Source organism: Lepisma saccharinum, chromosome 11 (genome assembly GCF_977018435.1).
Source record: "Lepisma saccharinum chromosome 11, izLepSacc3.1, whole genome shotgun sequence".
NCBI lineage: Eukaryota > Metazoa > Arthropoda > Insecta > Zygentoma > Lepismatidae > Lepisma > Lepisma saccharinum.
This window is the reverse complement of record NC_139239.1, coordinates 21,278,456-21,294,379: the sequence shown is the minus strand read 5'-3', so window position 1 is coordinate 21,294,379 and position 15,924 is coordinate 21,278,456. Positions and strand designations below refer to the sequence as shown.

Below are 15,924 nucleotides of genomic sequence, written 5' to 3'. Positions count from 1 at the left end.
TTTAAAATAATATTTTATAGCGCAGGAGAGGAGTTGTATTTATGAAAACCACCATAAATGGAAAGCTTTTGAGTTGCAATTTCTAAAGTTGTAAGATAACTTGAAGGATTAGTCTCAAATTCTATTTGCAAAAACTTGGCCATCATGTTTAAAGATAGTAGACGAGAGACGAATTTAACATGTCTTCCAAGAGCTTTAAATGATGCTGATATTTGAATAGCTTAAATTTTCGTAGATTAAGCAAGCAAGTCTTAGCAATGTTAAAGCATCACTTGAGTTTTAAGCTTTTAATAAAAAAAAAACCTGTAATATAGTGTGTGCTTTAGGAAGGGTGGGGATAAGTCACCAATTTTGAGACCATGATAACTGCAGCAAATTTAGAGGATTTTAGCTGAAATGAATCACAACTAGATACACCTTGAAAACTTTTCTTTTCTTCCACATTTTGCCACCTCTGCTCCCGCACTATAGTAAATCTTACCTGGCAAGGGAAAGTAAACTTACCACTTCATTCCCCACAGTTTTGCCACTTTGCTCACCCCCCTCCCAGTTTTGGAACTCAATCGCTGGCACTGTCACAGTGATATGAAATGATTCTTATTTTATAAGTAATAGTAACATGAGACGAACGATAGATATTCCTCGTATTTTCGATTATCTCTAAAACTAATTTCCAGTCTGTGATGATAATATTTAGTGTCCGAAATAGGTTTGAAATCAATTTATGTTATTATATGCAGATGTAACTAAGGAGATCATTCATGATGGCATAGTCAAAACGTTGTCACGTTGCAATCAAAGACTACTCGGTTCGATATTAAGCTATAGGTCCAGCCACGATTAGCCTTTCTGTGCATAAAGTGTATTTGATAAAAATTACATCCTCAAAATTTGTGGCAGTTAGATATTGATCGTAAGTTGCATTGTTGCTGGATTTGGGGATAATAGACATGTTGAAATGAGCTTTTCATTTTCACATAGAATTTTTTTTTTGTTAATTAGCATCGCTTTTTGCCACTTTTGAGTAATCATGACGATGAAGATGAGTAACGATATGATAAAAAGACACTTACAAAGAACATCAATGCACAGACTGATATTCGAAACCGGGATCACTGGAGTCGTAGCATTCTGTGCTAACCACATCTCCAAGGAGGTAGACAGTTTTCACATAGAACCTTTCACATCTTCCTTACACACATTTCTACCACTGTCTCTTATAATTAATACTATCCCTTCATTTTAAGTTTAGCTAATATTTACAGCTTTCATTTGGTAGTGATTGAGAACTGCATCATTTTATGTTCAGGCACAAATTCCATCACCCAGATTTAACATTAAAAAATGTAGGTCCAGTATAGATTAACAAGTGTGAATTCACGTAAATTAGCAAACATTTTGCCTTGGTTCGAGATTATCAATTGGGATAAAATTTAGACATAATGAATCTAAGTAGAAAAATGCAACTTGCATATCACAATTGTCATGTCCAACTGATCTCCGCATGTAGTGTTCGGACATCATACCATGCGCTATGATTGTTTCTGGGTTATGAACGAAATGTGCCCCTCTTCCCCTTCCAGAGAAACTAAAAGGGTATTGGTCAAAAACAGCTATTATTAATGAATGTAACAGAAAAAAACTCTCTAAGCTACGTCAAGGCCGAGAGTTAGGATGGTCTGACTAAACTTCTCCGCTTTTAGTTCAGAGTTCGCGTCCTGGTCTGGCAAGGCTATCTCTTGATTGATTGATTGATTTGGTGTCTTAAGTCCACTTTATGCACAGTAAGCTAATCGGGACTGGACCTACAGTTTAAAGTGGGATCTGAACCACTATGAGCCTCCACCAGGTAACGAACCAGGGAGATATCGTTTGAAGGTTTTTTTTTATCAATTTATTGTAATTATCAACAACCCTCATAGTTGCGATAAATTATAAATGTATGATAAAAGCAAAGCAAAATAAGAACAAAAAAAAAATTTGTAAGATTATTGCAATGTCAGAAATACATTAGAAAAAAAAACGTGAACACAATATTTTCAAACAGGCATTTGGGTAGCACTGTGTAGACAGACAACATGCTCCCGAAAGTTGCTAACCGACCTGTAGCATGACCTTCGATGCCGAAGTTGTGCACTTCAGAAAGTTTGCTGGAGGCTCCTCAAGCGTCTTATCAAGAATGCCCCGGGGTGCACAGCATTGCCAACTTATTTTTCATCGGGCAAAAATTTATCCTACTGTTATATCTGCAGTCGGGTGTACATATAGCACCGTGCCATGAAGGCACATTTAGGGGATGTCAGGGTAGGGCCCACACATTCTCGAACTCGGACATTTTGCAGGTGATGTGATCAGCACCATGCTCCGGATGCCTTGCTGGGTTGCCACCCCAGGTACCCATTGATTTTAGGCTCGAGCCCCGGAGTGGGGACAAGGCAAGAAAATTTGTGACAGATCACCTACCCTGGAAATTGAACCAGGGTCTCCACGTGGCAGTCAGACCATCGTGTCGTCTCGAATTTTTTCCACCTCCAACTTTTTACCTAGAAGGGTCAACTTTACCCGCTTCACCCTCCTTGCATGCGTATAATATAATTGTAGATGGAAAATAATAGATTTAAAAGTAAGCTGCTCTCTGCCCTCTTCCCATCGGGGTACGATGGGTTTATTGTTTCACACCGATCGCACCTGTACATACAAAACCTGGTAGATACAAAGGAAAACTGGAAACTGAAGCTGCGAATTTGTAAGGGGATAATTCTACCTTACACTTGATTTGCGGAGACGTGGATGCGATTCTTATCAGCATGCACTTCTTGCTGGAAGGGAAAGCTGAGTCCACCTTTATGTAACTAGCGCAAAAATATTTTCCAATTTTCTTCAAAATGAATGCGGGGAAAAAATATAGTCTCGTATTTAGCACGTGACCGGGGGAGCAAAAAGACTATCTTGCCCCCTGGTTTTGATAACCCTGAATGGCATGGTATGCCAGACTTCCAGGTTCAAGTCCTGGTTGAACCTGCATTCTTCACTGAATTTTCTATGTAGTGAACACATGTCAATTACTGCAGTGAACACATGTCAATTACTATATTCATGGATATTCAAATATTTACTTTAGAAATAAATCCTCTTCATAAATCTATTTTGCTTCAAATAAATCATGATAAACTGCATTGCCTAGTTTATTAGATGGTGGTATTTGATGAGATTAAGTTGAGTTGTTTCTCAAAGACCTTGTAAAGCAATTAAAATGATAAATTATTTATTTCACTTTGCACTAGAATTCACTTAGAGAAACATTTTTATCGTGCATTTTATTAGTAATTATACTATTCACAAACAAAAAATATGAAAGGTACAAACCTATGGCCACCTCCAAGTAATTGCAAAGCCATTTCCGTAGCTGCACGTCCCATCAGTTCTGTTCGCCGCTCAGTACTGAACCCAAACCTTTCAGCCACAGAAAACATCTGCTCATGCAAATCAATTGTCACACTTGGCACAACCAACCCTGAATCTAGAGACAAGGCATGTATTTAAACATAAATTGTCACACAATGTTAATAGCTTATTCATAGCTACATGATTAATCCACATCTTTGCAATGCACTGAGGAGATAAGATGAACCACAAAATAAGCAGCTAAGGTATGTTCAAGACAACTAAGTACTTAGTGTGGATTAAAGATTTGAATTGGATGAAAGACTAAGAAAGAATAGAGCATTGCACATAGAAGTACCATGCAACACATGGCACATGCCACTTGGGAACAAACCAATCAACAGCCATATTGCACCGGAATCGGTTTGTGAAATCCTCAAATGATACATGGTACCTTTCACTTTGGTGTGAAACCACCCGAGAAGAGTGCAATACGAATGGTAACACAGTGAATGTGATGATTCAATTTTCAGCTTCTGAAATCCATGAAGATTCTTTACCAGGCCAGTAGCTAGAATTGATCTCTAGGGGGGGCTACGGGTTATCAAGGAGTGACTTTGTAAACAAAGTCCATTTTTCCCAAGTTTAACAGTATTAAATGAAGGTAAATTATGTGTGTGTGTAAGGGGGGGGGGGTGTCATTTACATAAAATTTAGAAATATCATACGACTATTATTTTTTTTATATATATATTTTCCATCCCTTGACTGATAATGAAATCATTCTGCCACTCAACTACTCACCTCCATACTATTTTGATGATACAGATATTCATATAACACAAGAAAAGATGCACAATATGCAATCATAATGCCTACAGTACATTCCACCCTCAGCTGAAGCAATAAAACTCCCCTTCGTTCCCAAAACTTGGGAGCTCTTGAACTTTGATGCAGTTGTGAAAGGAATGTTGATGAGAATCTTCTAAATACTTGCCGCTATTTAGACTTCTTATCAATAAGATGAACAAATGTAATAGCTGTTGTTCATGTTATGTGAATTTATCCTTCTCCAAAGTTGTGAGCAAAGTAATATCTGCTGTCTACATTTTTGCTCTTCACTGCAAACAAATTATATAAACTAGTTTTACCTAAAGTCAAGGGGGCTGACTGCAGTGCCAGGGGGAACTGATGGCAGTTCCAGGGGGGCTGAGCCCCCCCTGGCCCCTGCCTGACTACGGGCCTGTTCTTTACAAAGAACTGAAACTAGTATCACTATAGGTATCAGAAAGTGTCAATTGGAATATTCACCCACTAATGTTAAACAACTTTTGTTACTATGTTCAAGAACCGATATTGGTAAGAGTATCACCATCAGTATTTTTTGGGTGTGTGTTCAAAGTGATATCTGCTTAGCCCTAATTGAAACTTAACAATGACACTAGGAATCTGAAATTTGACTGAAATTAAAAGAGTTTGGGAGGCAATTTGGGGATAGGCATACAATTTTCAGAAGAATCTGAACCATGGAACTTGGGGCTACATTGGGTTCAAACCAAGGAACTCTTGATATCTACTAAAACCTCCAATATAGACAAACAATTCTAAGCCTCCTACAATTTAGGAATTCTCATGTACTAACATGCTACACTATTGCAATAGTGCACGGACTCGATTGATTTAGTTCATTTTACTTCGCTTTTCTGCCACTGGTTGTGCCAGAAGATGAGCGATGATGATGAAGGGACATCACAAAGAAGACCCACGCCCAGGCTGGGATTTGAACCTGGGACCTCTGGCATCGTAGAACACTGTGCTAACCACTCTGCCATGGAGGTCAGTGTGTATGGACTTCACTAATACTAGACAAGTAACCTTCCCAGTTTGTAGAAGAAAGAAACAGTTCCTCCTCACGTAAAAATCTAAATGTGTCACTGCTCAGTATTGATTCATAACTCAGTTCAGAAAAAAATAGTTTTTTCTACTTGTGTTATCTTAGGCAATGTGGTTACACTGAAAATATGCTTGCAGTTCTGTTGAAATATATGGACAAGTGTCAAACAACCTTTACCATATTTTGATAGGTAAAAAACAACTTTTTTCACAAGAACATAAGCATTATTTCAAGGAAAGTAAATATGCACCAAATCTCAGAATTTGGCAGAACAAGAACTTCAATAATAATACTAATGCATGACCAGAGTTCAAAGCAAAGAAACATGTTTTCATTTGTGTTTTCCACCACAATGCCTGATGTACTTCATTAACAACTGATTTTGGACAACACATATACCACATAGCAACTTGCAACCAATTTAGAATGATTTACTACCTGTAACATATTCCTTTTCATCTGGAGAAGGGACAATTATCTGCCTGTACATTGTTGGTCGTGATGCTATAATATTTTCATCATGGCGGTACTTCTGTGGCCTTCGATTATTTCCATCCGTTTGCCTAACAACATCAGGTCTCTGGGATGCATTAATTTCATCATAGAATGCCTACAGAAGAAAAACACAAGAAGAAATTACAGTAGCTAATATGTGAATATATTAACATAAATTGCCAACTTCATAGTAGCTACAACAACTAATAATTTACCAAAATAACACACAACACATTTATGAAAATTAGGGATGGACCAATGTGATTTTTTCCCCAATACTGATAAAGTAGTGATATAAAAATTAGATACAAAATTGCAAATGCTGTGATATAAAAATTAGATACAAAATTGCAAATGCTGAAGGTTCATTGTCCTCTTTAATTAATGCATACAAGCAAGTGGCTGCAATGGGTTATGCTTAAAAAAAAAAGAACATGTATTTAGATATTTACTTCTTAAAATTGGAGCATATGAATTATACGTTCATATCCATTAAAAATAACAACAAAAGGGTAAGATTTTGCCCTATATCACAGGCTGTTTGTACATTGCAAAATAACCGCAACGAAGTACTGATTGTAACATACTAAAAATCCTTTATTAAGTTTAGCAAAGTACACAATGGAAAAATATATAACAATTGAAAAATTAAATACATACATAATCACTTCAAGTAAACAGTTAAATTAATCGACAGATGATGCAAATAGTATGTACGTGACAGTGGGGAATTATCATAGCCCCTCAAAAAAAAAGTTAGTACAAGTTATGCAGTTTGTATCTTATTTACAGCAAAATACTTACCTGTTTATTGAAAAGTGCCAGGTTTTTCTCGAAGTCAAATTCATGATCCAATATATGGTCTATTGGTGTTCCAAAACACGCTTCATCTTTTTCACTCCACCTCTGGCGTTGCCTTTCCTTTTTACTTGGTGTTTTGTTTCCTTCAGACACTGTGAAAAAAATTAAAGTAACCTTAACAACAAACTTTTTTTTTTTTTAGAGTCATGAACAGTGATTTATTTATCCACCCTCCTTGAATGTTTTCAGACACACACACCTACCTTACCTCTTGGTTCTGGCAATATGTGTGGAACTTATCACAACACTAACATGAGTTTTTAAACTGAAGGTATGTACAGATGAGTTTAGGAGAAGAAACCACTGAGACTCAAGAGTTTTTAACTTTACTAAGCGGATATTTTAGTGCTGAGTTCCCATTAATCTTCACTGTACCTTAGGGAACTTTCAGACTCAAGTGACAAGCTAAAAATGTTAAGTAACAAGTGACACGGGGGTTTCAAAATGAAGTGACAAGTGAGAGAGGCAGGGGGCTCCAGTCCAGAAGGAAAAGCATTCACTGAGAATGCTTGAGCAATATACCAAGGTGACATGGTGCAACCTTTTGAGAAAATGGCCCAGTCCCAAGTGTCTTGCAAGCAACAAGTGCAGCTTATAATGTCTCTCCAGTAAAAGATTGCATTTATTTCTGAAGATTTGTTTCCAAGTGACAGGAGGCTTGTCACTTAACTAAGTAGCTAGACCAAAAATCTGAACATCCCATGTCATACCCAGACAAAATTAAACATTAAAAAGAGCAAACATGCTCCTCGATATTAATTGAACCCTTCAAAACTAACAATAAATCATAAATCAATATAAGAGTAAGACTGATCACCTGCTTAAAGTCTACAATTATGCAAGCACCTTTAGACACCGAACAAAGACAACAAAATTACATGCACACACACACAAATCAGTTTCTCCTGAGAGGATGTTGTTAATCTGCCACTGGATTTCCAGTAGACCTATGTTGTTAGTTAGTTACAATATAACTTATATTAGTACTTCACATATGTGCATTCCACCCATGTATACAGGGTGTAATTTTAATGGTGCCCACGGACCACGGAAACGTATAGAGGACAGTACTTTTCTCAGTAACATTTTTGTCGCTGGTGCATCATTTTGGCGCTACAGTCATTCAAAAAATCCCGTTTTGCTGCGTGAATGCTTACAACCACACACAACATTTGATTGCATTTGTGATGTCATATCCCATCCTGAAGCGATGCGTTCCAGGGTTGCCAGGAGTGAAAAATGACATAGCTACAATCAGCCACATTATGTACTGTAAAACAAAACGAGAAAACACATTCTGTAACCTAACAGGAAGTAAACACACGATACAAAAAATGGTAGAAATAAAATAGAATTCAAATGGAAGTGGTCATATCGAATTTTGTCTCAGCTTACATGTCAAATATTTGCAAATCTAGTAACCAAGTTGGCATCTACAATTTAGTCTATTCACGTCGTCCTTCTGATACTAGTCGTCTGTAACCACTGAACAGATGACAAAATAGAAATGAAAGAACTCAAAATTCCAAAGGTAAGCAACACATAATATAATGTATATTCAGGGCATTATGAGGCAAGTGGCAAAAATGGTTGAAAATTCAGGGATATAAGTAGTAGTCATACAAACTCTCCGACGACTGTATTTATCTACGCTCCGGATACACACGTAATAGTTTGCAACTGTGAACAGGGCAGTATATTCGCTACTGATTCATCATTAGATTGTTACTGTGGTTGTACGTGTTTTAGCCGTAATGTAACAACACGAACCTCGGATACTTCCGTTATCAGCACAAAGTACCACAAGGCATCTGGACACAAACCTGTAGATATCAACCATGCAACGAGATTTGCAAATATTTGACATGTAGCTGGGCATAAACAGCCACATGTAAGCTGTAGGTCCAATAAAATTTGTTGTTGTTGATATTTGACATGTAGGCTGAGACAAAATCCGATACTGACACTTCATTTTGAATACGATTTTATCATTTCTCATATCGTTGGTTCATTTCCCCCTTCCCCTGAGATGACTGCTGATTTTCTGGCTATGACGTTCGGTCTACTGGACGCGTTTCTCGCTTGGTTTTACAGTTAATAATGTGGTTGGTAGTTTCTCATTTTCACAAAATTTGTGTGTTCCTTGCAACCTTGCCGTGCGCTGTTTCGCCACAGGAAATGACGTCAGAGATACGATCAAATGTTGCGTTGGGTTGCCAGCTTCCAGGTGGCAAATGGTCTTTTTTTTAACGGCTGTAGCATCGAATCGACGCACCAACGAGAAAAATGTTACTGAGAAAAGTTGTTTGTTTTGATGTCCTCTATACGTTTTCGTGGTCCGTGGGCGCCAATAAAATAACACCCTGTATATACTTCTAACTTCAACCATGCATATATACTTCTAACTTCAACTATTATTAGTGTACAAATTATCAACCACGCTACCTCTGTGGATGTGAACGACAAAAGAAGAGAAGTGGTCGAGATTTACCTGAAATACCTCGAGGACGGCCATCCTCCACAGGACGACGAGGAGATTCCCGCAGCTGAGCACCTTTGGCATTTGCTAGGTTTTCACTAACAGTCTTCCCTGCTCGTTTTGGAACTGGTTTCTTAACTGCCACAGTACTTGATGATGAATGCTCTGAAGTCTCTTGGGCAGTTTCAATTATGCTTAGATCTACAATGTCAAGGGCTCTGAAGATAAAGAAGTAAAGATACAACACAGTTAAGGTCAAACTAAATCTTTGGCCTGTGGCTGCAAAGTCCCTTTCAAATATTCCTCTTTCTTTAAAAACTGGTATAATATTTCAAACGCTGAACAATTACATCTGCTCAGAATTCCTCCACGAGCATTCAAGTGAATTTTCTTGCGCTTTGCTCTTGCTGTTGTCCAGAATTATGCAATAGTTTCATGGATCCATAAACCTATTTTCTATCAAAATATGTACATAACAGCGAATGCAAACTACACAAATATCGACTTGTATGCTGAAGAAGGAATTCTAAATATTTTTTTTTTCAGAATTTGGAATATTGTAGTGGTTTTCTGAAAGGAGAGGAATTTTTGAAAATGATACAATGATTTTTATTTGTTTTACTTCGCTCTTCTGCCACTTTAGGCTAATCACTAAGATGAGGATGAATTATAAGTTGAAATTGATGAAAGCAAAAACACAAGCCCACAGAGGATTACACTGGCTGAGAGTCCAGATGCCAGATCTCATTAGTCTGCAAAATGCAGCCCAGGGTGTACTACATGGAAGAGAGGTTGACACATGGGTGTCTTCAAAAAGGGTCACCTTTTACAGCCCCCCCTTTTTTTATTTTTTTTTTGGAAAATGACTATTCGTCTGCAGGAATACTGAAGTTAAACTTCCTTCAGACAATGCAAAACATGGGGGAGGGGGTATTTGGAAGGTCAAAGAACCTATGGGAGATAGATTACGACAAACTTTTCACATGGAAAATTAAATTGCGAGGAAAATATACACTTACTTTAATTATGGAAAAAGTATAATAAGGAAGTGAACATACCATTTGGTGGTGCACATGAAATGTTTTGTAAACAGTAGCACTACCCCACAACTAGTGCTGTGCGATATCAACGATCCGGTCAATACAGATATTGACGATCCAGACAATAAAGATATCGACGATCGCGACAATCCGACACATCTATATCTTTCAATTTGAAGTTTCGTCCCTGCCCTCTTTTGGAGCTGTCCCTGCTCAAAGTACCGAAACTATGCATCAAACAGAAAAAAATATATTACAAAATATTTTGTGCTACGTATATGCTGTATAGCGACACAAGACCAAGAACGAGACAATCATTGACAACTTGAGACAGAGTCTTTGCCCAGTATTGTCTCATATCGTATCGATACCATCCATATACTTGGGCACACAAGAGTAACCAACAAGTTCTATAAAGTAGGAACCTTGTTATTTTTATTGGGGTACTTGTTTACTATCATTCGGACAGATTTCGTACATAGCCCCATGAACCATTTCCCGTAAGGTTAGGTTAGGTAGGGTCACGTATAGGTTACTATGACACCTTTCCTCGGCTTACTGAATGACACGGTCATATATTTTTTAAAAAGGAATTAAAGAAAATTGTTTTAATATTTCAAATCATAAGTTGCCCAAAAGTTCAATCCAAATTTTTCATATATCAATTTAAGCTTACAAATAACTGTGTTAACTTTTGCAGAAATAAAGAAAATTACCACATGTTAAGTATTAATGAACAGTGTATTATAAACAAATTTCACAAGTATGACGTATCCGTTCATACACCGTATTCAGCGTACATTCATATAATCAACTAAGATTTTACATTTCGATATCACATTTTATATTTCAAGTTCTTTTACATATTAGTCATGATCTCAAGTCAACTTATAAACATATGGAAAATTGTTCCAAGTTTCCAGGATTTTTTACGAGACGATTTGCACTAAACGCTCGATTATAACGAAGAACTATCCAAGACAAATTATGCGTATTTGTGTGTTCTATAGACTTTCCACATTCAAAGTAGTCAATTCTTTGATATTATAAAATTAGGCCTTTCATTTACGTAGCTACATGCATAAACAATACTTATCTGAAAATTCGGTTTCAAGAGAAGATGGCTGCCATTTAACGTCCTATGGACCGGTCACTTTTTTCATGTTCTATTCACTTTTAAGGTTCTTCACGGCCTTTCTGAAGATCGAAAAACCGTTACTGCTCTTTTGTAACAATTTTGTCACATTTTCTGGACAAATCTTGTTGTTCTATATAAAATATTTCCAATTTAGGTCTTCGAAATATTTAGCGACTCCATACTCGTCGTCGGTGATCTTTTAGATGAGGCAGTGTATCAAAACTCACACTGTTACAACTTTAAGCACAGAATACAAACTTGTTACAATTTTTCGAGTGACAAATATAGAATTGTACAGATATTATGCATGAAAATGCTTGTAAAATAAATTAGATACAATAAAATAGATATTACAATACTCTATTAGTTGTTTACGTGTTTTCCTTTTACCATTTACAGTTATTTTAAGTTTTACAATTTTGGTGGGAAAAAGGTTATTTACGTACAACTTAGATTTTTCCCTTTATGTGAGTTGGCTATGTTTCACAACTTTACAACTTTAGGATTACTCTTCAAGGCGCTGCTTGCAAAAAATCGTAAGTTTATCGTCGAAATTCAACCAAAACTTATTTCGAATGGTTTATACATGCTAGTTATACATTTTAAATACATGTTCGTACCCATACATTTATGAGCTGTTGAAAGCAAACATATGAGCGATTTTGCATAAATTGACAATTTATGGTAAGCATATTCTGGATACTTCACAAACCAAATTACATCGCTGAATTATAAAAATATTTTGAATGCTTGAAGTTTACATACGTAATTCAATTAAAACAAAGCCAAAGTGATGTAAATTAATTTTCTACAAGTATAAACCACCAAATACGAACTTAAATCGTAGATTTCAAGTGTCAAAAATTGGTTTTGAAAAAAATATGCGTAGCCCCACACACCATTCTCGCATAGCCCCACGAACCATTGACGCATAGCCCCACAGGTGTCTGAAGGATAGTAAACATTTACCTTTATTGGTTGTTGCACGTATTTGCTTTCCATGTTATTCAGAGGCAATCTCTCATCATTCACTCCCAAGTCTGTCCGCGCGTGGTGAGCACTTTATTTGTTATCTTAACATCCTTATGCTTGACTTAACTTGCAGTAACGAATGCAACACCACCATACATCGATAATATCGATATTGACATACCGAATATCAATGTACCAAATATCGATATATCGCACAGCACTACCCACAACCCAGGCAAAGTAAATATATGGCCACTCACTAATAAATATGCAACATTCCTGTCACGACATAATATCCTAATACAAATTAACATTTTTGGTGTCTTTCAAATGTATTTATTTGCAACCAAACAGAGCACCACCTGATATTAAGCACTGCTAGTTTTGAAATGAAAATGTTTCATACAAATAATAACTTCTCGGTTAAATTTTCACAACATATCACATATTTATAGTGTGATTGTTTCCAATCTGAATTTAATAATGAATGACAATAACAAATAAAATCTCAAATAAGAAGTATGACATCAATATAAAATATTTATGTTACTATTAACAAGGTGGAGAAATTACATATAACAAGACAAAAACAATAACATTACCTGATTGTTACTTCCAACGTTGGAACAGGGAATCCATTTCTAAAAACCTTGGTCAGAGTCAAAGTTTGTTCCTTAGGATCCACTCTTAAAATCTGGCCTTGATATGTCCCAAAGTTATCTCCACAGTTTACAGAAACAGAATAACCAATCCAATGCTCAGACATAATTATTCTTTCAATCTGAAAATAATGTTTATATAAGTATATCTAGATTTATTCAATGAAACAAACAAAAAGGCAAACACATATATTTATTCAATTTGTGAGCAAAGGTGTGGGAAATGGCAGAAAGACAAAATACGAAGGGTTGGTTGATTTGGGGTTTTAAGTCCACTTTATGCACAGTAAGGCTAATCGGAGCTGGACCTACAGTTTAAAGTGGGATCCGAACCACTATGTACCTCCACCGGGTATCGGACCCGGGACCCCTTGATTACAAGGCAACAATGATACCATTGCACCTTCGGGGAGGCCCAAACTACGAAGGGAATCAACTGTTGCACTGAGAATGTCTTGAATGTTGATGCATGGATGTAGCAGCATGGTAGAAGGCACTACGATAAACTGAAAATAAAATAAAGGTACTTCAACCTTATGGCCATTTGCACTCATCAAATCATGTAGAAACAAACATTTTATCAATAACATGGTCGTCAAATCTTCTTTATTAATGATGACGATCTTCATTAAAACTCTAAAACTCATCACGTGGAGATGAACTCCTAACCTACATTAAATCCATTAAACATCTGACTTTGGCTTCTCCTCACATATCTCCCGTACTGTGCAATTATCCTCAGCTACAATTAGGATAATGCTGCTACTGCACCATCTCAGTGACATCGAGAACTGTCTTACCTCATTACATGTAATTTCTGGTACCCTTGACCCTCTTTACCCCCTTTAGAGAGTTAAACATTTTGCATGATTTATTAATATTACGTTGTTTATGAATGTTTTCAGTTGTTTTTACATCGCGGAAATGTTTTATTGTGAAGTACAGTACATTTGTTACCTTTGCATGTTATCTTACTGTGAAGTGGAATGGGGAAATGATATTGAAGAGGAAATAAAAATCAGGCGTAATTCAGGAAATGCATGTTAATTTTCTCTTCTCGTTTAATATCTAAGAAATATACAAAACAGTCATTTTGCCTGTAATATTATATGGATGCGAAACTTGGTCTCTTACATTGAGAGTATTTGAAAATAAGATCCTTAGGAAAATATTTGGGCCTAAAAGTGATGAGGAGACAGGTGAGTGGAGAAGGTTACATAATTTAGAAATACATAATTTGTATTCATGTCCAGATATTCTGTTTGCACATTCCATACATTCATGGCAGATGTAGAGTGAACAGTTGATGCAGTTTCTTGCTTTATCTGATTCACATTCTTCATCGTCAAAAAAGGGTTGTTTTACTTTTTAAAATTGCCTTCCAAGCTCTTTTTCAAGTTGCTCCTCCTCCTAGACAATTTCAAGAAGCCTATGAATTCAATCCTCCTCTTCCGGGTTCATAATGATACAGAAAAATCCAATAAAGATATAGTGTTAAATGTATAACACGAGAAAACATGCATGGGCAGACACACTGCAGAAGAAACTGAACTGTGCCATTTAAATTGTAGAAGGCCACTGTTAAAATTGTTGGCTGGCCAGCGCGTCTGGATAAGGTGGGGGAAGGAGTCAAACCAACATGCATGCACAAAAAGGCAAGCAAAGAAATAAATTTGCAGTTACATCCCCCCCACGGACGTTCTCCCGGGTTAAACATGCATGGGAAATACTTGGGAGATGTGGTGTAAGGAGTCATCCACTTCCTTGATCTTTCCAGGAGCTTTGGACGACACTGTTGTGGTGATTTATTCACCCTCCCCCTAATATTTTTCACAAAGACTGAATTTATGGTCATCTTGACAGTACACACGCTCGCCCCTTCAGATGGAAAATTTTGCAGTGATGCTTTCTCCAGTTTGGTGACAGTCTGCCTATGGAGGAAGTATGTGTGTGTGTTTGTGCACGAGAAAGAAATGCAATGTCGGTGGGCTGGTATAACCATTCAACACGTCCAGCATCTGAAATTATAGACATATTCTTGATTCTTACAAAGAAATTCAATTGCTTTAGAAAACATGTGCGATGGCAAAGAAATATTTGTCAAATTTTGTTTCAAGTCTTAAGTGCTAAAGATTTGCTAAGCAGGATGAGGTCTACAGTTCCAAGTGGAATCCAGACTTCACCGAGAAATGTTGCGAACGCAACATCAAATATTTAAGGCTACGTATGACTATTAAGATAAATCACTGCAACCACTTGTAGTCACTAAAATGCCAACTAATTGTCATAACGAAATCTAACAAACAATATAAGTGTAGAAAACTTACGCTACACCTGACGAGCTGATTATTTTTATCTTCACATATAACCGAGATGCTTATGTTGAGCAAAGTCCAAGTCAACAAAAATGAACGTTTCTTGGTCTTAATTACACGCAATTAAATATATAACAACAATGATCAAGAACTAAAAACGAGAAGTTCAAGAGCATCTAACATTTCTGCTACCACCGACAGATGGGATTGGGAAATGGATACACTAATCCACTGACAAATTGAATGCTCTAGCTCTAACAAATAGTTTTCATTTTATATTCAAAGTAGGATGAGGTTTTTATAAATTAAATCTATTCTAAAAGGTAACTGAAAAACGGAGAAAAGGCACTTGAGGTTGCGGAATTTATGAAAAGGGATCAAAAATCGGTGCGTATACATCATCAAATTAGAAAAAAATATATATATAGCCGACTTTCTAATTTCTCGACGACTGAACTTTTCATGCTTTCTCATCAACAGTGAAGTCACACACTGAAATATTTTGCATTCATTTCACGAAATCAGATCGCATACTTATTACAGTTCTGCATATTATAACTTGAATGAAATGCAATGTGTACAAGCGATGGCATAAGCCGGTATTAGCCAATGAAAAAAGTCCCTTGTATTTTGCCACAGAGTATTTCACAATATTGCGGTGCACATAGGGTGCGTTCCGAAAGTCTT

General features: G+C 36.6%; 1 protein-coding gene across 1 annotated transcript in view; it reads right to left on the bottom strand.

Annotated features, from left to right (window-relative positions):
- The window catches only part of LOC145994668 (enhancer of mRNA-decapping protein 3-like), a 29,239-nt gene extending 13,442 nt beyond the window's left edge, over positions 1-15,797 (bottom strand). Inside the window, exons 1-6 of the mRNA XM_083130796.1 lie at positions 15,250-15,797; positions 12,866-13,044; positions 9,126-9,331; positions 6,578-6,726; positions 5,717-5,888; positions 3,367-3,520 (exon numbers count right to left, since the gene is read on the bottom strand). Coding sequence (XP_082986922.1) covers positions 3,367-3,520; positions 5,717-5,888; positions 6,578-6,726; positions 9,126-9,331; positions 12,866-13,029 — 845 coding nt within the window. The 5' untranslated portion in view covers positions 13,030-13,044; positions 15,250-15,797. The remainder of the gene's footprint in view (positions 1-3,366; positions 3,521-5,716; positions 5,889-6,577; positions 6,727-9,125; positions 9,332-12,865; positions 13,045-15,249) is intronic.
- Between the last annotated feature and the right edge of the window lie 127 nt (positions 15,798-15,924).